We start from the raw sequence: 25,966 nt of genomic DNA, 5'->3' as shown, positions 1-25,966 counted from the left end.
AAATTCTCTCATATCGAGCAGCTCTTCTTAAGTATAGTTGGTACAAGCATTTCTAAGAATGACAAATCAAGCTCATGCATGAGCTAAAGATGAGGCATAGAGTAAAATTCTATAACTCGATTGCCCTCCTGGTCAGGCTGTAGGATTGAAAGCTATTTACAAAAAAGAAAAAGTTTTGGAGTGCCCACAACAACAATACATATTTTATATATTTCTTACAATGACCAGGCAAGATAGCTTGATTTTTCTATAACTGCACCAAGCATAATATTTGTTTTCTGATCATTTCTCATCTCTGAACTGATGGGGGTACATTGGAAAGAATGAGATCCTGATGCTTATGCTATTTTGCCTAACTTCAGCTTGAAAAAAAGATAGCCTAGGTGTGTAATTTTAGAATAAATCTTGAAGTGTGTTTGTACTTTGTTAATTCCTAGGTGAAAAGGTGTTTGTATCTCTCTATGGAGCTGCCATAGACATGAATATAAGGCTGGATAAGAATTCCTTGACCATCGAGAAAACCTACATATCTCTGGCCAATCAGCGAACTATAACCATTCACAATCGCAGTAATATCATTGCCCATTTCCTGTGGAAGGTATTTGCTACCCAGCAAGAAGAGGACAGAGAAAAATATAGGTCTGTAACAAAAATCACCTATATGCAGTAATTTGGAGGGGGGGGAATGTAAAACTCAGTTATTATGAAAAATCAGTGAATTTTGTACTGCATTTTTAGCCAACTCAACCAATGTCACATTTTTCTAACTTGGTTCTGGTGTAAGATCCTCTTTTGAAGCTGCTCATTTGAATGATCTGAGCTGACCTATGTGGAACAGAATGTCCATCCTGAGTTGATGTAACCTGGTTATAGTTTAGCAGTAATGGAATGCCTAGATTTTGAAGACAAAACCTATCATTCTTCACTATTCTTTCAAAACAAGTCTACCTGTCTCTATTACTTTTCATAACCCTGACTAGGTTGATCAGGTTTTTTTTTTTGAGATGGAGTCTCGTACTGTCGCCAGGGCTGGTGTGCAGTGGCGCGATCTCAGCTCACTACAACCTCTGCCTCCTGGGTTCAAGCAATTCTCCTGCCTCAGCCTCCTGAGTAGCTAGGATTACAGGCACCCACCACCACGCCCGGCTAATTTTTTGTACTTTTAGTAGAGACATGGGGTTTCAATATGTTGGCCAGGCTGGTCTCAAGCTCCTTGACCTCATGATCTGCCTGCCTCACCCTCCCAAAGTGTTGGGATTACAAGTGTGAGCCACCATGCCCGGCCAGGTTGTTCAGCTTTTATAAAGAGTTCCTAAAAATAATCTATTTTGGATTGGCATCAATGTGGAATTTTTTTCAGTGAAAAGATACTTGTAGAAAATATGAAGATTGAGGAAAAAGAAGGGCTTAGATATAATGGCTTTTATATTCTTGGTTTTAGTAGCATTGCTCCAGTCCCTGCAAGCTATATAAGTTAATAATGATTTCTTATTGGTATCTTTAATATTATGGTTTTAAAAATGGCACTTCAGGCAGTGGAGAAAATTAATAAAATGTAAAACCAAACTGTTGTAGCTAATCTCATCACTGTTAAATTTTGAAGATTTCTTTTTACTGAATCCATGCTTGCCTCTTTTAAGCTCCATTTTCATTTTTATCTCCTTCCAACCTCCCTGAATTAACACTTTTGCTGCTTTCATTGGAATTTATTTCAGCCTTTTTTATTTGCCTTTCCATTTTCATTAAAGATTAGCCCTGGGAAGCTTCAAAGCTTTGTTTAAAACCAAGTTCATATGTGATAAAAATAAAAGTCTTAGGTCCGTGGAAACCAGGAAGAACCCCCCCAGTGTGCAGTCCCTAATTGAATCAGAAGCCACGACAATGACAGGACCCAGTGGGCCAGAAGCTTTGTCATTCAGACAATGAGCTTTAATCACTGAATTGCCACTGTGCCATCTTTTAAAAAATGAGGAAAGAAAAACCACTTATGCCTAAAATCTTCCTCTGGCTTTATGGCATAGAAATATCTGTGGTTTTAAAAGGCACAAGGAAAAGGATCCAGTACTGCTTCCTTTGCCCTGGTTCCCCGACTCACATGTGCTCACCAGCGATCAAAATGGCCCAACATGCTTGAAGGGAAAGTTGGAAAGGAGATCCAAGTAAAGAAAGTAAAATAGCAAAGTAGTGTTTCAGTATCATTCTTGTCCTATGGGCATAACCCTTTGTGGAGAGTGAGTACCCATTGTAAGAGGGAAAGCCAGCTTTAATTTCAGCCATGTCTGTGTGTTTGGCTATATGGATAATATGTGATTGATGCCATGCCAATACCAAAAACTATGTAAGGATGTTAATTTCAGCAGTTAAACTCTAAAAAAATTTAAACCAATGGTTATCAGAGATGCTAAACTATAGAGAATATAATTCAGCCACAGTGGATGGGCATTGATTTTAGTTTTTTCCCCACTTCACCTCCCCTGATACTCACACCCCTATCTCTTTAATATTGTCTTTTATTCTTCCCTTTCTCTTGCATCATTTTCTTTTACTATCTCCCTTGCTCTTTCTATTATTTCTTCTGGCAACTTCTTTGTAACAAGGGGAAAAATATAGGATAGCATTTTTATAACCATGATTGGAAGCCTGATTTTATCATCTAGAATCATGACCCTCTTTTAACTAATAGACTTGAAAAGTGGCTTCAGATAAATAAGAATACCACCACTTTCACTCTGTGTGACATACAGGCCCAGAACTCCTGTTTCTCCAAACTGTATTGTTTTATCTCGGTAAAGAGTCTACAACGTGCTGTCCCTTCTCTTCCTCCCACCTCTCTCCTGAGTGCCAGGAGCTTGGCCAAGAGGGAAAAAGGATACCAGTCATGCTGATCTCTTGTTGCACCAGGGTGGCACTTCTTGCTCTTCTCTCCATTGTTCCTTGATACAGCCCAAGCATAATAATAAGAAAGCAAACAACTTTCCTATTATAAGCCGTGAATTCTTGTCCTTGAAGTAACTGTCATGAAATGCCCAACCTCTTGGAAAGGAAGGCAAGTACAGACAAGTTTGCCCTTTACTAAACATTTAACTCCTGCTTTCTGGACAGGGCAGTGGTGCTCTTGCTGTGAGTGTAGGCCCCTCCTCCTCCATGTCACAAATTCTCAGATCGTGTCCCAGGCCACACATCAGGGGTCAAGAAAGCAGAATGTTCTTTGGTAGCTTGCTTATGGGCAGAGACCCGCCCATCCCTGAAAAGCAGCAGCGAGATCTTTAGCGAATGGGGTGAATCCTCTCTTGAGCACCCCAGCAAGGCCTGCAGAGCTGAATCAGGCGTTATTCTCTTGATGTCTCACTCTCTTGCTCATAATGGGGTGCACCTTCTTCCTTTGTTCCCCCTCCTTCAGCAACCTCTATAGTTAAAAGATTTAACTTCTGGTAAACTTTCAGGTCAGACTGAAGAGCCTGTCCACTGTTTTTTTAGCATTTTAACGTGGCTTAAAGCATGTCCTGTGGCATTCATCTCCAGGGGCTGAAAGTTGCTCTAAGGTCGCTTCAATAATGCTAATAGCTTCAACAGATACACTCAAGTCTCCTTCTAGCCATCAAAGTTTCTTGTCCTCTTGTATCTTGATGAGCAAAGACTTGGATATCTCTTCTTGCAGTGGAGGAATTTCAGCCCCAGGAATACCTATTCGTTTCCAGCAGTTTACTGTTTGGCCTTCCTCCACACCTACCTCAAAGTATTGCTAAAAACCTTAGGACACGTGTCCAGGTTTGGGGACAGAGGGTTGTTCCCATGCTACACACTTGGGCAATGACATTCCTCCCCATAGGAAGAAGTTCTGTACTTAAAAATTTTTTTTTTTTAACTTGATAATCAGATGTATAGGGACCTTTAAAAGATCACCTTTATTTCTTTCTTTTGATGTTTTCCTGAGACTTGCAGAGAAATTAATCTCTTCAGAAATGGAGGCTGCATTCATCCATCCTTGCTTCCTCAACCTTGTCCTGAGGGATTTTAAAACATTCTGTAAGGTTCTTTCATACTCATTCTTATCACGTTCACTGTATTCAGAGACTTGGCATGGGCTTTAAGGATTTTTGCTCCCCATTTCCCCAGCAAGGTCACAGCCATTTTCTCAATAGCAGCCAGCTCTAATTCTAGATTTGCTCTGTACAAGAGCTCCTACAATTCTCAATGGAGCCCCTCAGAGTGGTCAGCATGGATTTATTCTATAATATGCAGATGGAGGAAATGACATGTTTCCTTAGATAAATCAGTTTTAATTGGGCTGTGAGCCTACCACCTGTGTCATAATAAACTTAATCTCAGTTATGTTTAGAGGCCCCTTTCCTTCCCTAGGGTTTATACAAAAATCTGAAGATTTACGTGGTACTGCCAAACAGGGAGAGGATCTCTAGTTCTTCATTTGTAACGTTGATCACGGAGTTGCTAACTGTTTAGAGTCACATGATCCATTTTCCATTTGAAGGTGGATGGCTCCATTTGTTCCAGGCCAAGTGTGGACATGGGAGTATTTCCTCTAGCTCTCAAGACCATGACTCTTAGTTTTTAATCTCCTCAGCATTCAGTTGGCACCTCTTGTGGGTGCTGAAGGGAGCAGATTACAGGCCTTGAGTACTTGAAGATGAGGGACTATTACTTGTTCAACCCTGCTGCACTGGAGACACACATCTTCCCCATTGACTGTTAAAGGTGTTGGTAGCTACTAGACCATTTGTAAAATGGGTTAAGTCCATGGTTTTACTGAAGAGAGGGCTGGCCTGCTGTTATGCTGTCTGATGAAAGGTCTCCTCATCTGTAAAAGAGAACCACCTCTGAGTGCAAGAAACCATGACTATCAGCAGGACGAGATGGCAAAACACTAGGACTGAGATCTATGGAAGCCCTTGTTGGAGCCAGGCCACCTGAAGTTGTGGCTATACACCTCCTCCTTAGACTCTCAGTCCTGGCTCCAATTCTCCATCAGAGGAAGAATCCAGTACCCTCTCTCCCCCCTTTGCCTTCTACTGGCTGTTACCGATTTGGAGTTTCAACAGCATGGGAGAAGACCAGCGTTTTGGAATTTGTTTTGTTCTCTTTGTTTTCTGGTACAGGGATTGCATTTCTCATACTCCTCAGTCCATGGAGCACTATCATCTTCATCCTCAGTCCACACAAAGCATTTTATTTATTCTCTTACATCCCCACACCCCACTCCTGTTAATTCCCCAAAAGATACCATTCTAATATGTTAATGTGTCTATCTTTTTATATGAATCTGTTCTTTCAAAATGTATATTGTCTTGGGGGAGAGACAGAGAGAAGTCATATTTTGTATTCCATTTTCTCCTTTTTCTCACGAGGTTGTGTGCTTAAGATCCATTCATGTTGCTATGTGTATATCTAATCCATTGTCTCCACCTTCTGCAGACCAGACCACATTGTGTCACCCCCACATTCCACCTGTGCACTCTTCCAGGGGTGGCATCCACAGGCTCATGCCAACGCAGGCATGTTAGGCAACCAGGCCAAAATCTTAGTGCCTCAGCCTGAGAATTAATTAACATATAATTTCTTGAATGACTTGTTTTCTGGTTTAAAAAGAAATACATTGTGCACTAATAAAATTTAGAAAATATTAAGCACAAAGATGAGGGCAAAAATCCATTCTAATCCTTCCAACCAGAGAAACCACAGTCAATATTTTGGTATGTCTAAGTCTGTATTTTTTCCCTAATAAGTATGTATTTTTCTTTTGCTTTTTTATTACAAAAGTGGGATTATTGTATATGTTACATTTTGCCATTTTGTTTTTCACCTTAAAACATTTCAGACATTTGAAAATGATGTTAAATATTCCATTTAATACCACTTTACTGGCTGCTTATTATTCCCTAATGTTCCCTGGATTCCTGGGAGGCAGTGTGCATATTGGTTAGCACCAGGGGATTCAAACCTCCAAAGACCCTGAAGTCCAGGCTATCTTTCAGCTATGTGATCTGGGGCGAGTTACTTAACCTTTCTAAGCCTCAGTTTCATCATCTATATAGTGGGAATGATGCTTATAATGCTAATGACCCTTCTGGTAGTTATGAGTGTTAAATTATATGATGCATGTGCAAAGTTTGACAGGTACCCAATAAATGTAATGTTCATGATTCCCATTTTTGTTCAACCAGTGCTTCATTATCTTACATCAAATTTACCCACTTGATCTGGTATCATTCCAGCACTTTAATGGACATCTTTGTAGGTGTGTCTTTGTTTATATCCACGATTGTTTTTAAGGATTTATTCCTGCAAGTGGAATTTTTTGGTTTCTAAGGGTATATAATCTGTAAGTTTTCCAGATCAGTATCAGATAACAAAAATATCAAATAAAAAAGAAATGGATTCCTTTCTTTCTGCAAACTGAGCTGTCTTTAATTTGCCCTGCCGTGCCCAGCAGTGTGGAAGGAATGCTGCCAGTCACCTTGGACACTGCCTCCTACCTGGCAATAAAAATCAAGCACAAGATGCTTTCTTCCTTGGAACCAGAACACACCGAGCCCATTTCTTTGACTTCTTTTTGCAGTGTGTGATCAAAGTACCCTGAACACATACGTTATTTAAAAAGAGTTATTTGACAATACTGACAGGAGTTGGAACTGGGACAGGAATTCAGTGATCCTAGGCTCCCACTCAGCACTTATGTTGCTAAATAATTTGTCTCTCACCCCTGGTAATACCAGTACAATGATGGGAATGTGGTCGTATGTCCTGGGAGGAGATAAAATTCAGTCTGCAAAGTTCAGGAGAAATGTGAACATAGCTCTGGTGGGGGCAATGAGTGGAGGATTGGGGAAAGCTGCTGTTCTCTCTTATCACGATGGATATTAAAAGCTAGAAAAAGAGAGAAAAGGAGGTGCCTTAAGGCATAGCTTGAGCATTTTGTAAGCTGACAGCTTGGTGATTGCCTATGGTTGACAGAGGGAGAAAACCGGTATATATGGAGTTGCCAGCTTTGTCCCAGGAACTGCACTAGAGCCTTTATTACATTTAACCCTCAACATATCTTTCTGATGGAGCAGCTCCTATGGTCTCTAGAAGGAGAAGGCACTGAGGCTTAGAGGAATCAGGGAACTGCCAAAGTCACAGAGCTAGTAAACAGATCACAGAATTAGTATGCAAACCTAGTCCCTGCCGGCCCCAGGTTCTATGCTCCAGGTAACTAACAGCTAAGAAAGAATTAAAGCTAAGCAAATTTAAAAGGAACAAAATTGTCCTTGCCATGTGAGGGGCAGAATAGATGTTAAATATTTAAAAAGCAGCCTGGAAAACACGATTACCTGAAAGAAAATATTTGTCCAGATATACATAAGGGCTCAGGAGTAAAGCAATGAGTATTGAATAGGAAAGGAATCCAGGGAGGATCTCTTAAAGAAGGTGGTTGAAGATGAGCAAACAGAGGCTCTGAGAGGTTTGAGGACTGAGTGCAAGGGCAGCAGGTTACAGACTCAGGGCAAGGAGGGACCACCCCAGGGTGGTGGCTGAGGACATTTCCAGGAGTAGGTACTAGAGGGAAGCACTTTACAAAGTTCTTCATGGGAGTACCCGCATGAATCTCACATTGCCTGTTTTCTTTAGGGCCTGTGATGATCTGATCAAAGAGGAGAAGGATGAGACTGATGAGTTTTTTGAAGAGTGCATTACTGATCCTTTACTCCGAGAACATCTTTCTGTTCTGTCCCGAACCTTTGCGAATCAGAGGAGGCTGGTGCAGGGAGACAGCAAGCTGTTCTTCAATAACGTTTTCACTGTGGAGCCCCTGGTGAGCATATAAATAAAAGCTGACCATACAGGAAATGTAAGTGGGAGCACAGGCTTGCTTTGATAAGAGCGCTCACTTGGGGATTGAGACAGTGAGTTGCAAGAGAGTGAAGAGTCCACCTGAAGAAACTCACCATCACTGTGAGACATTATATAGAAGGTAATGGTAAGAATGTCATGGGACACATATATAGGTCACAATTTCCATGCACCAGTCACTGTGTTAACCACTTCCTAGGGATTATGCAGTTCTTCTCATTTGAATATATATTAGCTTACAAGTGTACAATACAAGATCCCATTAGAATCCCATTCAACAGATGAGGAAATTAAGACAGAAATTTTGTGACTTGCTCAAGGCCTAACAGCTGGGATCAGTGGTTAGAAATCCATCCCTGTTTGGCCTGACTGTACAGCAGGACTTCTCAACCCTGGCACTGTTGACATTTGCGGCTGGGTCATTCTTTGTCCTATACATTGTAGGATGTTTCATGCAAAACATCCTTACTTTTACCCACTAGATGCTAGTGTGACAGCCAAAACTATCTCTGTACACCGCCAAATATGCTCTGTTGGGCAAAATCACCTGGGTTGAGACCTGCTTTGTCTTTCATTCATTCATTGAATACTCATTGACTGCATGGCCTGTATCAGGCACTGTGTGTGTACCAGACGTTGATGGACAAAACAGACATGATCCTTGACCTCGTAGTCTTTCTAGTGAGAGCTGTGCCAGAATTAGAATGGGGTCTGTCTGATTCCACAGACTAAACTCTTAAGCACTCTTTCTCCCTACTGCCCCCAAATCAAAGAAATAGCAGCTTTGTTATTTACTGTATGCTAGGTGCTGTGCTACAGGCTTCCTGTGTATTAGCTCACTCCCACCAGGCAGAGAGTGATATGAGGATCAAAACAGCGATAGGAAGGCTGAGGCAGGAGAATGGCGTGAACCCAGGAGACGGAGCTTGCAGTGAGCCAAGATTGCACCATTGTACTACAGCCTGGGCGACAAAGGAGACTCCATCTCAAAAAACAAAAAACAAAAAACAAACAAAAAAAACAGCAATAGGAGGTGAGGAAGCCCGCAGCTTGTTAGTGCTGCCGAATTGTTGCCATTTAAATCAGATACAGAAGAGACATGGACACGAGGACACTTTAGAATACAAGGTCACTTGTGAGAAATGCCATTGACTTATGCAGGCTCATTTTCCTTCCGTCTGCACTTCTAAATTGTTGTTAAAGGATATAACACGGAAAAGGAGCTCCATGGCTAAGTACGTTTGAGAAACGTGAGAGTCAATATTGTTTGAAAGGTTTCTTGGTTATAAGACTTTGGAAAGTCTTTAATAGGCTAATGTGTGTTGTTAATCTCCAAGAGGGAGCTTTTCTCTTGGAGACATCCTCTGGGACACTATTTTCTGGGGCCGGCTATGTGAGTCACTGGAGAAGACAGTAAGGTATTCTAGTTCAGAGGCTGAGGTGATTTTCATAGGCAAAGAAGTTGGAGAAGGCTTCTTGAGAGAAGAACCTGGGCCTGAGTCTCACAGGACAGGCCTTTTGGAGAATGAAATTGTCGATGTGCATGGCATGGTTCACCCAAGGCTCTATGAGTAGACTGGTTTCTTGAAGTCAAGGGTTCACGTAGGGAAAGAAGGTTGGAGATGTGTGCCAAGGCTGAGACTTCTGTTATGTCAGAGGACTATCTAGGGCTCAGGTGAGCAAAGAGATCTCCAAATATAATGGGTTAGATCAAGATGAGGACCAAAAGTGAAAATAGGTCAAGCCCAGAGATATGGAAAAGGTCAAGAAGGGATTATTGATTGGTGCGTGCAAGCAGGTGGCTGAGCTGGGCTGAGGCAGGGAAGAGCCATCAGTTGTGCTAATCTTAAACATACTGGTAAGGTTCATGCGGTCCAAGACTGTTCCCAGCTGCACTGGACATCCAGGCTGATGACTGCTCCCCCTGGGCAGCCCTGGGACCACAACATGGTGGTCAGGAGGAGGCCAGGGATAAGCCATAGGTAAGTCCTGCCCATTTCTGTTTCAGAAGTAGGAACACTGGAATTACCTCCAATGAGCTTCTCCTTATATTTCCTTCCATAACCCATAGTTCAATGAAGGAGGTGTATGTATGTTAAAATATGGCATCTAATATGATAGTTTTTGAATTCCAAGTGGGAACTGAATTAAGCATTCTTGTCACGAAGCCTTTTTTTATCCTTAGGAAGAAAAACGTTTTAGTAATACACAGAAATGGTACCAAAATGATAATTTTTAAGCAAATGAGACTAATTTTATTTGTATTGTCGGGGGGGAGGTGATGCCAGAAATAGGCAGAAATATTCACTTCCAATATAAATGGTCTTTATGGAATCTATCATGATTTTGTTTTCCTCCTGTGCTATTTAGTCTTTCTTCTCATAATAGTATTCATTAGCTGGTTGACAATTTTTGCAAAGTGAAAATGAAGGCATGAAACTTTCCTAGTTTTCCCAAAGTTATTCTGGTCAAAACAGCAGAACTCAATATCAGTTATAATGAATTCTTTATTTATGTTAAATCTCCTTACTTAAAAACTATAGTTCCTGAAAGTTTTATATAAATACAGTTCTTGTTTGTGAAAGTACTATAATCTTACCTTATACATTACTTTTAAAGGTATTTAATGGGAAAATTCTACCATTTCACAGACTTCTTGGCACAAATGCAAACCAAGGGTGCTTTTTACTGTTGAAATTTTGGTTTTCTGATTCAGGTAAATAAATGCTACAGTAGTCTCAGATGAGTGAGTTGGGAAAGGATTTTTAGAAGAAATTAGATCTGAACTGAAGATTGGAGGAAGGGTAAGATTTAATTAAGTGGAAAAGGAGACAGAGAATGTTTCCAATTGGGAAAATTACAAAAACAAAGAAACATATCCGAGGCAATTCCGTTCTTCCTGCTTCTGAAATAGAAATGGGCAGGACTCACTAATGGCCTACCCCCAGCCCCCTCCTGACTGCCATGTTGTGGTCCCAGGGCCACCCATCCTCAGGAGGAGCATTCATTCAGCCTCGATCTCCACTGCAGCTGGGAAGAGACTTGGACCATGTGGACCTTACCAGTACATCTAAGATTACCACGACTGACAGCTCTTCCCTGCCTCAGCCCAGCTCAGCCACCTGGCTGCGTGCACCAATGATTCCTTCCTGACCTTTCCATGTCTCTGGTCTTGACCTATTTACATTTTTGGTCCTCATCTTGATCTAACCCATTGTATGTGGAGATCCCTTTGCTAACTTGAGCCCTGGATAGTCCTCTGACGTGACAGAAGTTTCAGCCTCGACACGCATCTCCAACCTTCTTTCCCTGCATGAACACTTGACTTCAAGCAATGTTGGAGAATGTTTCCAGTTGGGAAAATTACAAAAACAGACCATTAGGGAAGGAGCTACCTGACCAACCCACTGTGCTTTAGACTGCAGGCTGCCATCTCCCACCATGCTTTTGCAGAAACACTGGATCTAGGGGGTGGTCATGTGCGTTCCTTGCAAAGAGGGAGTTCAGTGGTCAAATAAGCTTAAGAAATACTGGTTCAAGAGGAGGTGACTCTCCAAGCAATGGAGTGCAAGCAGCATTTCCCTATGACCACAGACTCCCCCTCCACAGAGCATCCACTGGGGTCCATATTCTGTGGAACGTGGACACAGACAGAGGGTGAGATGGGTGGTGCAGGTCAGATAGTGGAAATGCCCAGTGCAGGAAGGGTCAGAGAGACTGACCATCTTTGCAGGCAAGGTTGGGTGATGCATGAGGGTGCTGCTGACCTGGAACAGCCCAGGGGTGGTCAGAAAGGAAGGAAATGGCAGAAATCCGAGATGTTCAAAAGAAAGGCACTAAAGTGCTTTTTGATCAACTGGCTGTTGATGGTGAGGTGAGACATTGTGAGGAATTTCATTTGTGTTTCTCCAAAGCTGTGCTGAAGATATTGGGAGAATTATGATGTCTTTGATAGAAAGGAGCAAGTCAGGAGTCCTCAGTTTAACTGCTAGCTTTGCCAATAGCAATATAAGCTTAAACAAGCCATTTGATCTTCCTTGGTTTCAGTTGCCTTGTACACAAACAGGGTATTGCAGTTAAGTCACATTGATCCTTTTTGATCTGCAATTTCTGACTCTCCAATTTAGGATCAGACTCTGAGCTTCTTGAGGTCAGGGAGGTCCTTATCCTCATTTGTGGCCAGTGCTAATAAACGAATGAATGAATGAACAAATTTAAATCAATAAATGATGATGAGTTTGGCTCTGAACATGTTGAATTTGCGATGACTATAGATATCCAAAAAATTTGGCAAATGCAGGACTAAAATTTGTGGGAGGGGATTCAGGACTGGAAGCAAGATTTGTGAGTGTGCTGTGGAGATCTTCACTGAAGCCATGAAAAGCAGGTGAAAACTCTTAAGAGCAGAGCGAAAAGGAAATTGCAGAGGGCTGAAGAGGGCCTCCAGGCCCTCACATTTAGAGGCTCTGCAGAGAGAGGAGAGGCTGTGACTTCACAGAGAAGGCATCAGGAGGCGCGCTGGCCAGCTGACAGCCTGTCATGGCTTACATATTTGTCTACACCTACCATGCATCGTTCAGCACCATTTGCTTCTGAAGGTCTCTTCTGAATCTTGCTCACTCTCAGGTCAGTTGTGCCAAGTGGCTACTACTTAATTTCTGAGAGTGGACCTATGCATCGGTGATTGGTTATTTCTTAGGGTGTGATTCATTTTAATTAGCTTGTTGATATGAGTTGAGTTCACAGTAGAAGCAGAGGAGATTGGAACCAAGCAGTGTTTCCTGCTAATCTAATAATCAATCTCTAATTGATACTCTGCTCAAAAAGTAAAAAGAAAAGGGTGATGAAGAGGCTTAGAGACCACCTTGCTTTCTGATGGACTCTTCAGCTTCTGACCACTGAGGAAAGACATTGTGTTCAAATGAGATAAACTTAAAAAGAAAAACTAAAACTATTACCTCAAGGTCTGGAAAGAAATAAGAAACAGGCTTATTTTCTCAGACCTATATCTATCTATCTCACATCTTCAAATACATCAGGGAAAACAAAAGGTTAGTTTAGTCCTGGTTGTGTTCCCTGCATATCAAGTATTTTATGGAAGCATTGTTCCTGTTTCAGAGGCTCTTTCGATTTAAAGCAAGGAGATTCAAGATCAAGAGATTAGACCCTGTCCCTAAGTTGCCAAGAGGCGACGATTGGTTTGAATTTAAATAAAATCTTGTGAATAGTATCATGTGAAAAGCAGTTTGACTCAATACTATAAGAATGACAGACTCCAAACTCTAGAACTGCAAGTCCTTCCTCTGTCTTACCACCTGCCAACCATGTGGCCACAGGTTGTGTCCCTTCCGTCACCTTCTCATCATGCTCATCATTTAACAAGGCTGTAGGGTCCATTGCTCAAGCCTTGAGGAGTTAGTCTTGGGCATCCTGGGCATTGATGTCACTGCACAGTACCAGGGCTGCTTGGTTCCCTCTCTTCCTTGTGATCGAACAGACGGAGGCTGGTAGCTGCTCCAGGGCTCAGAGGTGGGAGTTTGTCTTTTGAGAGACCCCAGAGGTGTTCATTGGTGGAGAAAGGGAGTAATGACCCAGAGAATATTAATCTGTTCTCACGCTGTTGATAAAGACACATCTGAGACTGGGTAATTTAGAAAGGAAAGAGGTTTAATGGACTCACAGTTCCATGTGGCTGGGGAGGCCTCATAATCATGGCAGAAGGTGAAAGGCATGTCTTACATGGTGGCAGACAAGAAAGAATGAGAACCAAGTGAAAGGGGTTTCCCATTATAAAACCATCAGATCTCATGAGACTTATTCACTACCATGAGAACAGTATGGGGGAAACCACCCCTGTGATTCAATTATCTCCCACCAGGTCCCTCCCACAACATGTGGTAATTATGGGAGCACAATTCAAGTTGAGATTTGGGTGGGGACACAGCCAAACCATATCACAGAGTGACCACAGGCAGAAGACAGTCCAGTACAGAGGGCTGGGAGGAACTTTTAAAAATCTTTACTTGATAGTTTATTTATATTGTTGAAGCATCCGAAGAATTGTTTTTCTAGTCATTAAAGCATGGGATGTGTTATCATTGTTTCTGTCAAGTTTTTCATTAGCCTAAATTTTTCCATTTGTTCCTTACCTAGGGATGGTACTGGGTTCTCTAGAATACTAATCATTCTCAAGCCACCTATTTCCATATGGGTTTTTTTCCCCTTTGGAAAAGAACTGCCAAGTTGAAGTTCTGTTATGCATGTTTTGTGCCTTCCAGAAAATCAAGTGTAATTGGCTACTTTCAGAAATATAATCTCCTATTTGTATTGGATGGACTCTGGCTTTACAGAATGTTGACAGTCTCATTCTGTTATTTTCTCTGCTTGGGTCTCTTGAGTACCCTGAGAGGGAGAGATTCAAAGATAAAAAACAGTCCTGAGAATTGAAAAGCCAAGAGTATCATAGGGCAGAAAGAGAGAATCAAGCTTTTGCTTTCCATGGGCATCGAGGAGTCCTTTGAGGAATGGCAGCACAAATGTGCTGGCCTTGTATCTGAACCCTGATGCTGCTGGCTGAGGTCACATTTTGAAGATGCAGCAATTTTCTGAATACTGAATCCTTGATATTTTCCCAAAAAGAAAGGTCTGAGAATTTAAAGGTATTTACCTAAACTGCTCCTAGCTGATTGACGGACATCAGCGAGCAGGGGAACATTTCTGCTTCTGTTAGCAAGTGTCTCCTCAATCAAAGAAAACTTCATTTGGTATCCCTAGGGAAGCTTAAGCTTAATTTAACTAAGCCTTAAAAAGAGAGAGAAACCTGATAATTTCTTTATTACCATATAAGTAATAGTAAACCATGCTTTGTCGTCATCTAAGCCTGCAGAAAACGTGCTGTTCCAGCAATTCAGACTTTGAGAGCACAGCTCAAATTTAGTTTACTTTATTTTTCCCAAGCGGGCATAGCATGTGAGCTCAGCAGAACCAGGTTGGGTGGAAGCCCAGATGGCTAGCAGAGAAGAAAGACCCAGCTTTTCACTACACACTCCTTCCACTTCTCCTACCATTATAGCCTTGAGTCACATTGCAAACATGTGGAAGCTGACTCTTTGGAAATGGAAGCCAGAAAGGAGAAAAAAGAAGGACAGGAATCTGCTGAGAGCAAACTGGCCTTGACAAGTCACAGCTTCTCCATCAGTGTGGTTTTCCCACTCCTCAGCCTTTGTTTATCAGGATCATCCTTTCGGATCCTTGTGCTCAGCGATACTTTTTCCAATTGTTTGGTACATTCGCTGTTGTATTGGAGAACCAGTATAGGTGGCAGGAGGCCTGGGGAAGCCTTAGAAACAGCATGGTTCCTCGGGGCTCATTAAATAACTTAACAACCTTCCCTGCTAGACAAGACACAGTTCTGTTCTCTCCAGAGAAAGGCATGAACATCTCACACAACTACCTCCGCTCTATAGAACCTCTGTGCACTTTTCACTGTATTTGGGTTGGAGGTGAGATCAAGATAGAATACTCCTTTTGTGAAGCTTCCTCTGACAGAAGGTGAAATCTTAGAGCCCTCTCTTAGAAACTTTTATGGTCATTATTTTGAGAATCATAACTTAACTCGATTCATAGTTTCTTGTCCCAGGAAAATAATGAAGCAGAAAAATCTCTTTGCATGTCATGTGTCAATTTGAACTTTTCTGTCAGTGATAACTAAGATGGTTTGGCTTCAGTTTTTTAGCTTCTGTCTATTTTTCTGTTCCTCTTTGAGACAACTGCTGTTTGCCCTGGGTGACGTTATAGAGAGCCATGATTTCTCTTATTGATCTGGAAGGATCTAGACGAGCAGTTGTGGGTAATGAAACGGATTATAGCTTCTATAATCTATGGTCCTTTTTTCTTATTCTTTGATAGAAATGTGGCTTTTAGAGCATGTTTTCATTTCCCAAGAGAAATTCTTTATGTTGATATTTTTCTAATATTTTAAGGAAAACTATAAGATAGCTGAAAATATTTGTTTATGTGGTCAAGAACATTTCCATTTGGGTGAAACATGGTAGAATTCATCACCTATTATAGTTACTCTTGACATCATTATTCACCCCCGCTGCTGTGAGCTGACTGGACCCTGACCTTCATCACACCAGGATAGCTTGATACAGATCCACCATGCATTTCTCAAGAGCTGCAATGTACTAACGTTGACTTTGTCATCCAAAGGAACCTCCCATGAGTCACCTTCCAGAAGTAACTGGAAGGATACAAGCATGCAGGGTGCCGTGCTATGTTTTCCAGACAGGAACACCAGGTCTCACGAAGCCTGCTTGAGTTGTAGTATTTTTCAACTTCTTCTGGCCTTTTTTATGATATTGTGAAGAAATTGAGGCCTGACTCTTTTTATAATTGCAGTGGGCTTAGAGAAGTCAGGGAAAAAATTATTACAGAATCTTAGCTCTGCTACTTAAACTATTGGTCTGGCTTTGGGTAAGATACTTCTTTTTGCCTTGATTTTCTCATCTTTAAAGTAATAATACTACTTCACAAGGTGGTAGTGATTGAACTAGTTAATGTGTATAAGCACTTTACACAGTGTGGAACATGAGCTCTCAGTGGGTGGTTACGTATATTATGATTTGTAGTTAAATACATTTGTCTTGTCAGATTAGAGAGTATGATTGGAAAGCATAGCATTTGAGTGGGCAAACGTGGATCATTCTTCTAAATGTAAGTTGGGAACTAGAACATAACCATTTTATTTGATAAATGTAAAAGTTGAGTCGTAAACTACTTTTTAGATAAACCAGGAAAATTAAATATGTATATAAGTCTCTGTTCTTGCACTTTGGTTTTTTTTTGGGGAGGGGGGCAAGATTTGTAAGAAATAATCTTTCAAGGAAGGAAGGAAGGAAGAAACGAAGGAAAGGAGGTAGAGGGGTAATAGAGGGGAAGGAAGGCAATTTTTTAAAAAGATGTTTGTTTAAGGATTTTCAAGGGAGTTTTTTTTAAAGATCCCCTTTAAGTATTGCTGATATAATTTTTAAAAAGTGAACACTTTTAAATGACACCTTTCTCATGATCATATTTATCATCTATCACAAACCAGTGGCTGTTTGTTCATAGACAGCTTTCAGAAAGTCTCAGAACTGTGGCCATCGAGTCACTTGGTTGTTTATTCTTGTTCCAGAAGGAAGCATGAAATTCCGTGTCCAGAGATATTTAATAATTTGGGCAAAAATCGCAATATGGGAATTAGCTTTAGGCTTGAAAATTTAAAGTTGATTTTTTTCTAGTAGGTCACTTTATTAATAAGTAAAATGCAATTACTTTACTCATTGCGAATCTGAAAGAAAACATTAAGACCAAGAAGGAAGATAATTACAGTATAACTGAAGGCCGTTTTGACAATTCTTTTCAACAGAGAAGGTCATAGTCACTTAACAGATTCAATCCTATGTACTCAACCTCTCATTTGGAGCAGGAAAATGGGCAGTCATGGGAGAGGGGTCACATGTAGAAGGCTCGCAGAATGGGGGACGCGGATCCGTGCGATGAGGCGGGTTTTGTAGAACTGGGAAAAAGGGATATTGATGTCAGAGCCAGGAAGGAAATTTCTGGATGTTTTGATTTTCAGAAATGTTAGAACTGAGTAATAAAGAAAGAAAGTTTTTTTTCCAGAGACATAAATGACATGGAATTTAATTTCAGAAGTGTTAAAGAAGTCATATGAAATCTTTCAAAGACGTGAAACTGGAAGTGGGGTCTAAAGTTGAGGCTTATTACCTATTTCTGAGGTTTGCTCTCCCATTTGATAGAAAATGCTATATTGAGTTTTTGCTATAAGGAAATAGAAGTTCTTTCTCTTTTACTTAAATCCCAACTGAAAAGTAGAAATATCCTGCATGTTCCTAACTCCTTCAAATGAAATCACATTGAAAGCATCCTTCTGTGAGAGGAAACCGAATGAGCACGCTGTTTTCAGGTACACACAACCGTCTTAATACAAGGTACCTGCTCCAAGCCCAGGAGAGGAGTTTAGAATAAATAGGGTTTGTCCTTCCTTTATCTCTCGGGCTCAGTGAAGGCTGCAAGTTACATGTGGATGTCACAGGCAGAGTAAGACAGCTGCAGCCCACAATAAGTAAGCACTGAGCCCACAGCTCCATTTGCTCAGTCTGAACCCTGTCGATTCGGATTTCTTTGTGCTGGTCTTCTCACCAAGCAGAAAGGCTTCTCCATCTCCCAGGAGCCTCCACATCAGATGATCTCTCACTGATGGCTTCCGAATGTCAACGCTTCCTCCTCTGGAGAGATTCCAGTCACCTCTCTGGAGTGTGTCTATCACCACTCACTCCCATCCCTCCAGTTCTGCTAATCAGACCTCTTTGATGATGGCAGTCCAAGAGTGTTCTGAGAGAAACTGAAGTGTGTTACCCTCTTCTGCACATGGACCCTGGATTGCTGGGATCATACTTTTGAAGGCATTCCTGGTCCACTTCAAACCATAAGACCCTGACTTGCCCACATGCACTGAGCTTATGTGATTTCCAGTGGGGGCCACTTCCTACAATTCTGGTGAGACTTCTCTAGCCTGGGTTCTCTCAGGATCTAAGATAGCCCCTGGCCCTTTGGTCATTCCATTTGTGTAGAGCAGGTTAGCGGTGTCCATTCTGTTTACCCAAACACAGCACAGTATTAACCCACCAAAGGAATATGTTTGTGTCGTGGGTGAGTAAGAAGCCCAGGATTTCAGTAGTCCTGAGATGAGATAACTACTGATACACCACTGATTGGCTGAGCTGCCTCATCTGCCTGGCCTTGCCAGTTGAGTCTAGCCATGAGTGTTTCTAACACTGCATATCACTAAAACCCCCACCAATCAAAAGGGGCCAGATATTTATCATTTATCAGAAGAAAACAGATACTTATTTCAAGATTGGAAAGGTGCCACAGTGAAATGCCTAAATACATCAAAGTGCTTAGGACTTCTCTGTTCCTCATATGCTCTCATAGGTCTCTTTTGGCTCTACAGTTGTGTGACTTTTGAGGTTCTGGATGAAGAGAAAATGGTAGAAGTAGGTTGCAGAGATGAATAGGTGTCTGCTACTGACTACACAGCGTGCAAACTGAGTAGATATTGCAGATTCAACAAATATTTATTGAGCACCTACTAAGAGCCATGAAGAATGAAGCTTCCCTGAGGGTAGTTGCTGTTCTGCCCCTACCCAAACCAGGGATGGCTTACTCTGGTTTGGGTGGGGGTAGAACGGCAGCTACCCTCATGGAGGCTTCATTCTCACAGGCTGATCTGGGGATGTGAGATCTAAAGGAAACTAGGATGTATACGACATTTTAAAATGTACATTGAGTGACTATTCACTGTCTGCCCAATGCATTCCCAGTACCAGGGCTTCAGAGAAGCAGAAAGGTGTGGGCCGTGACTGCAGAGAACTCATACCTTAGTGGTATGATAAACATATATACAAACATTTTACAGTAAGTGCTGTGTCTATATAAATACAGCCCAGAGGGGGTCACAGAGGAAGAAGTGCTTGACTTCCTTGGTGGAGGCACCACGTTTCTAACTTTTGAGGTGACAGCATAAGGAAACATTCTTACTCTGTAAAAACAGAGCAATGGCCCGAGGTATCATACCTGCATAATATTTACAGCCCTCTCTGCTCCCCCTTAAGCCCTTGTGCCTCCTTCATTCTGAAGTCAGGAAAGACACTGCCTGCAAAGTATACTGATAAGACTGATTGTGTTAATTAATAAACCCAAATTGGCTCTAGATTTTTATTTTCTCCCTCTTGTTTGATATCTGCATTTTAAAACCATTTTGTTCTTTTCGAAATTCTTTATTCCAGAAGTATGTTCTTTCTAGCCTGACTGCAAATAGAGAATGCACCAGGGACTGTCTGGAGCTGGAGCCTAATTATTTATCAAGTTGTCTTTCCTTAGTTTTCTATTTAGCTGGCGGGACTGTTTATAGATTTGTGGATGTGTTGATCGTTTATGCTCACTTGGCCCTATTTACAAAAATCATACAAAAACACACACGTCTTTTCCCCTTTTCAATACTTTCATCTTAGTCCTTCTAAGTAGCACAAAAATAACATCGATCATAGTAGTCAGTTATTTACTGAGTTCTGACTGAGCATGGGGCAAAGTGTTTGACCTGCATGACTTTGTCAGACCTTAGGAACCCCTTTGAGGCAAGTGCTATCAGCATCTCTTTTTACAGCCTTGAGAAGCTAATGAAGAGGCCGCAGATTACATAGTTAAAAATACTAATCAAAGTATACCTAACAAGGAGATTCTGATACATTGCATTTTGCATTACCATTTTAAAACTTGGTTTCCTGATTATGACTTTTTGGTAGTTCCAATTAAAGGGAGAAATGCCACACTGGAGTAGAAGCAGGGTTTGACCAAGCTATTGTTCTACCTTGGGCCATTGCTATGTTTTTGTAGAGTAAGAGTGTTTCCTTATGCTGTCACCTCAAAAGTTAAGAACGTGGTGCCTCCAGCAAGGAAGTCAAGTACTTCTTCCTCTGTGACCCCTCTGGGCTGTATTTATATAGACACAGCACTTACCTCATATACTGTTAAATGTTTGTATAGTTTATCATCCCACTAAGGTATGAGTTCCCTGCAGTCACGGCCCACACCTTTCTGCTTCTCTGAAGCCCCGGTACTGGGAACACACTGGGCAAACAGTGAATAGCCACTGAATATACATTTCATTTTAAAATGTCTTATACACCCTAGTTTCCTTTAGTAACTCATTATATGTTCATAAATTCACTGAAGTTATCTTTGAAGTTTGTTTCCAACTTGTACCACCTCATAAGTTATCAAGAAGTATACATTTACTATCTGCTGGTGAAAGAATGCTTTCTTACACTTATTAGAAAAATGTCCTCTTTAAGTTTCTTGGAATTGAACCCTTGTACACTGTTGGTGGGACTGTAGATTGGTACGGACATTATGGAAAACAGTATAGAGATTCCTCAAAAAATCATAAATAGAACTGTCATGTGATTCCACAATCCCTCATCTGGGTATATCCCCAAAGGAAATGAAATCAGGATCTCGAAGAGAGCTCTGCACCCCCATGTTCACTGCAGCATTATTCACAATGGCCAAGCTGTGGAAGCAACCTAAGTGTCCAGCGACAGAAGAATGAAAAAAGAAGTGTGTACATACAATGGAATATTATTCACTCTTACTAAGAAAGAGTTCCTGCCACTTGTGACAACATGGATGAATCTGGAGACATTGTGCTAAGTGAAATAAGCTAGACACAGAAAGAGAAATACCACATGATCTCACTTATATGTGTGTGAAATCTTAAAAAAAAAAAAAAAAAAAAAAGGTGTAACTCATAGAAACAGTTTGGTAAGAGATTGGTGGTTACCAGGCATCAGACGGTGGGGTTGGGGGCGGAAATGGGGAGATGTTGGTCAAAGGGTACAAACTTGTAGTTATAAGTTCTGGAGACCTAATGTAGTGCATGGTGACTATAGTTAATAATAACGTATGATATGTTGGGCACTTGCTAAGAGAGTAGACAGACCAGGTGCTCTCACCACACACACACAAGCTAACTATGTGAGGAGATAGATGTGTTAATTTCCTTGACTGCAGTAATCATTTCACTATACAAATATATATCAAAACATGTTGTATACCTTAAACATATACAATTTTATGAAAAAAAAATTCGTGGAGTTATAATGTAATAACACTTAAAAGCAGTGTCTTTCTTTTGTCATATTGTTTTTTAATGATTCTTTCATGTTTTTCAGGAAGGTGATGTCTGGCCCAACTCATCAGCTGAAATCACCGTGTACTTCAACCCACTAGAAGCCAAGCTCTATCAACAGACCATTTACTGCGACATTTTAGGTAGTGACCTCCTCCAAGTGGTAAACTCAGGTTACCAGGCACCCAGAGCATGAAGTGTGGTGCCTGAGTGTGTGTGTGTGTGTGTGTGTGTGTGCACATGTGCATGTGGGATCATGCCATGGGCGGTGCATGATACTGATTATATTGATTAGGGGAATTATGGAGCCAAGCTATGCCCCTCTCACTTCTTCCTATAACAGATCAAACTTTAAAGTGCTTTACAATTGTGGCGGCATGTGGAGGAAATGGAAACTGTATTAGTCCATTTTCATACTGCTAATAATAACTGTCCGAGACTGGGTAATTGATAAAGGAAAGAGGTTTAATTGACTCACAGATCAGCACGACTGGGGAGACCTCAGGAAACTTAAAATCATGGTGAAAGGCAAAGAGGAAGCAAGGCACCTTCTTCACAAGGCAGCAGGAGGGAGAAGTGCCTAGTAAAGGAGGAAAGAGCCCCTTATAAAACCATCAGATCTCGTGAGAACTCACTCACTATCACAAAAACAACAAGGGGGAAACTGCCCCCATGATTCAGTTACCTCCACATAGTCTTTCCCTTGACACGTGGGAATTATGGGAATTATAATTCAAGATGAGATTTGAGTGGGGACACAAAACCTAACCATATCAGGGACCATGGCTCTTAGAGCAGTAAAAATATTGCTTATGACCAATTCCCACAATCTCCTTTTTTGTTCCTTTTATAGTATTTGGTTACTAATTTTTTTCTTTTTAAGTTTTACCAAAATAATTCCAAGTGGGATGGGAAGGCAGCCTGGCAGAGGCAAGAGCAACCAGGAGGGTGCACAGGTGGGATGGCAACCTGATGATGACATCAGGAGATTTGATACATGCAGGGAATTTAGCAGAAAAGTAAATACATTGAGGATGATGGGAGCCAGTATTTCTCACTCTTGGAGGAAGGAGATACAAACATGGAAAATAGGGTGAAGCCAAACCCTTTGAAATTGGAATGGAATTAGAGTTGTCAATGTGAACTCAGAGTTGTTGAGTTCATACTGACATGTATAGATAGATATAAAAATAAATATACATGTAAATGTGTGTATATGCATGTGTACATGCATATGTGTATTTCCTAGCTAGGTCCATTGAGAAGTCCTGGAAGCTTTGAGACTCTATAGCAGTGAGCACACCGATCACCCAAAGCTTGGTTTCTAAATGCCACTCTTTAGTGAAAGGAACTGGTTAACTCCAGGACCAAGGTAGGGAAAGAATAAGATGAGCCTGGATTATCTCCTTTGCTAGATGGTAAGGAAATGCTCAAAGAATGATAGGCACATGTCGAAATGACACAGAAGACAGCAAAGAAACTCCCACTGACCACATTTGGAATGAGTCAAGAATCAAAATAATGATACTAATAGATTATTATAATCCATTGAATAAATAGGAATCTGTGAATCCATTTAATGTACTACTTGGCAATCATCATTGCAATAACCAATTCAGGTAAAAGCGTCAGTGGATCTTAAGAAAATGGGTGAAAGTAGGGCATGGAATAGTCTCAAAACATCTTTCCTCAAAATGCTTTTTATAAAGGGGAGAAAACTAACTTTGCAGTGAAGAAGCCTTGGAGATGCTATCTTGGTTTATCCCAGTAATAATACAGCAAGTCAGCCTCTCAGATCACATGCCAGGATGCAGTGAGAACACAGCATCCCTTCTATGATGTCAGGGCCAAGATACCTAAATTGGATCTAATCAGGAGGAAACATCAGGCAATCCAAAATTGAAGAACAAAATAAAATGACCAGCCTGTAATCTTTAAAAATATCAAGGTCGTGACGGCCGGGCACGGTGACTTCCGGCTATAATCCCAGCACTTTGGGAGGCTGACGTGAGAGGATTTCTTGAGTCCAGGAATTCAAGATGGTCCTGGGAAACATAGTGAGACCCCATCTCTACAAAAAATTAAAAACTTAATCAAGTGTGGTGGCACATGCCTGTAGTCCTAGCTACTCAGTAGGCCAAAGTGGGAGGATCACTTAAGCCCAGAAGTTTGAGGCTGCAGTGAGCTGTGATTGCACCACGGCACACCAGCCTGGGTGACAGAGTGAGACCCTGTCTCAAAAAAAAAAAAAAAAAAAAAAAAAAAATCAAGATCATGAAAGTCAAGAAATCCCGAAGAACTGTTCCAGGTTGAAGGAGACTAGAGAGACATGGTAATTGGGTGCAAAATGTGATCCTGGATTGGGCCCTTTGCTGTAAAGGACATTATTGGGCATGGGATAGATATTTAATAGAAGTTCTTGTACTACTCTGGAAACCTTTCTGCATTTTAAAAATGTTTCAGAATTGTGTTTAAATGCCAATGCCAATAAATAAGTAAAACATGTAGATAGTAAAATTATGAAGCTAAATGTTAGTCTGTCTCACCACTGCTACTTCCAAAAAGTTCTTTTGGCTGTTTCTTGTGATGGTGGTTTCCCTTGCCAACTCTATGCTTATGTTGCTTTTGGTGGATTTATTAACTTCGTACATTTTCTTTTGACTCCCCAGTATGAAAGATGAGGGTTTAGTTCACTTTTCGGTTCCTAGGTTTTTCCCCTTCCTAAGTTTACTGAGTTAGGATTTATATGCAGTGAAATTCATCATTGTTTGGAGCATGGTTCTGTGAATTTTGACAAACCTAAATAGTCATATAACCACCAAAATCAAGATGTGGAAATGTGTATCTGAGATCACCCCATAAAGTTCCCTATGCTTCTTTGCAGACAATCCTGTCCCCCAACCTCAGCCCCTGACAACCCAATTGTTTTATTTTATTTTATGAGGTTTATTTATAGCCTTAAATAATACACTTAAGCCTGTATTTTTTGTTCCATCAACTTTACATTATCTCTTGATGTGTAAGGATTTTGGTGCCTATAACTAGGTTATCCCCGACTAGTCCACTAGCCTTCTCCCTCTAACCTCTGTGAGCTATTCCATTTTTACATAATCATTATTGATAACCACTGTTAAGTCTTCTTCTTACATAAATATTATACACTGCAGAGCCAAATAGGTTCTGGGATTACATTTTATCCTGTTTGTTCAGTGCTCTGGTTCCTAGTCACTCAAAGAATGTCCCTAAGGTCTATATCAAGTATATTCTTTCTTTACCAATTTATCAGTTACTCACAACTATGCCTCCTTTTAGTTTACTTCTTAACTGACTCTTTTGTACAGCTTTTGATTTCCCCCCTGTGGTTTCTAATTCCTTATTTCTTCACTCCTATCTAATTTTATAATTCATTCTCTTCTTCTCTTTGAAGATACTGATCAGAGCCTATCAGCTTCTTATTTTAATTCAGATCAGTCACCTCCTGAATGAACAGTTGTTATCCAGGAATTTAAAAAAATATTTCTATGTTCAGTCACACCTTTTCATTCTCAGTCTGCTCAAGTAACTTCCTTAGAAATGATGTATATAATGTGTGTATGTAAATATATGGAAGTGGAAACTTTGATCCTTGAATGCCCGAAAATACCTTATTTTGCCTTCATACTCACTTGGCAGTTTAGCTGACTATAGGATCCCAGGTTCAAAATCATTTCTCCTCAGAACACTGGAGACTTTGTGACTACTTGATTGTAAAAAATTCCAAAGCCTGAGGTCATCTAATGTCCATTCCTTTATAGGCAGCCTCTTCTTTTTCTCTGGATGTTTTGGGGGCCTTCTTTTCATATTTGGGGTCTGAAATGTGATGAAGTCATGTCCAGGAGTGGGTTTTTCTTATTCATCCTCCTCAGCCTTCTGTGGGCCATTTGAATCTGATGACTCACATCACTTCAGCTCTAAGAAATTTTATTGTGTCTTTGATATTCTTTCCTCCATTTTTTTTCATTTTATTTGTCTGGAAAACCTGTGACTCCAGTGTTAGACCTGGAAGAGTGATCATTTGTTGTCAAAGAACAAGATTTTAATCATCAAACACTACTAAGAAATGACACTAAATATAATTCAAGGCTATGCCTAGAGAAATACTGATGTTCATGAATCAGGAAAGATGGCAGGAGTGTGCTGCATAGTTGTAGCTCTCCGCAGCCACCAGCAGACCTGTGGCCAGCACCTGTGGCATCATTCCTGATGTGCAGAGCCACCGCCCTGAACTTAAATAGTCCGCTTGGTACATTACTGCTATTCAGTTATTCAAATGGCAATTTTCCCTTTTATACAGATAACAACAACAAACCCAAGTTACTC

At 40.9% G+C, this 25,966-nt stretch overlaps 1 protein-coding gene across 4 annotated transcripts in view; it reads left to right on the top strand.

The window, feature by feature from the left end:
- Positions 1-25,966, top strand: part of HYDIN (HYDIN axonemal central pair apparatus protein) — a 421,455-nt gene that overhangs the window by 93,631 nt on the left and 301,858 nt on the right. For all 4 annotated transcript variants that reach the window (XM_055366388.2, XM_055366390.1, XM_055366389.2 and 1 more), the window contains exons 8-10: positions 438-639; positions 7,627-7,810; positions 21,651-21,750. In XM_055366388.2, coding sequence (XP_055222363.2) covers positions 438-639; positions 7,627-7,810; positions 21,651-21,750 — 486 coding nt within the window. The remainder of the gene's footprint in view (positions 1-437; positions 640-7,626; positions 7,811-21,650; positions 21,751-25,966) is intronic.

The sequence above is a fragment of the Gorilla gorilla genome, chromosome 18 (genome assembly GCF_029281585.2).
Source record: "Gorilla gorilla gorilla isolate KB3781 chromosome 18, NHGRI_mGorGor1-v2.1_pri, whole genome shotgun sequence".
Classification (NCBI taxonomy): Eukaryota; Metazoa; Chordata; class Mammalia; order Primates; family Hominidae; genus Gorilla; species Gorilla gorilla.
This window is presented reverse-complemented; position numbering and strand designations above follow the sequence as displayed.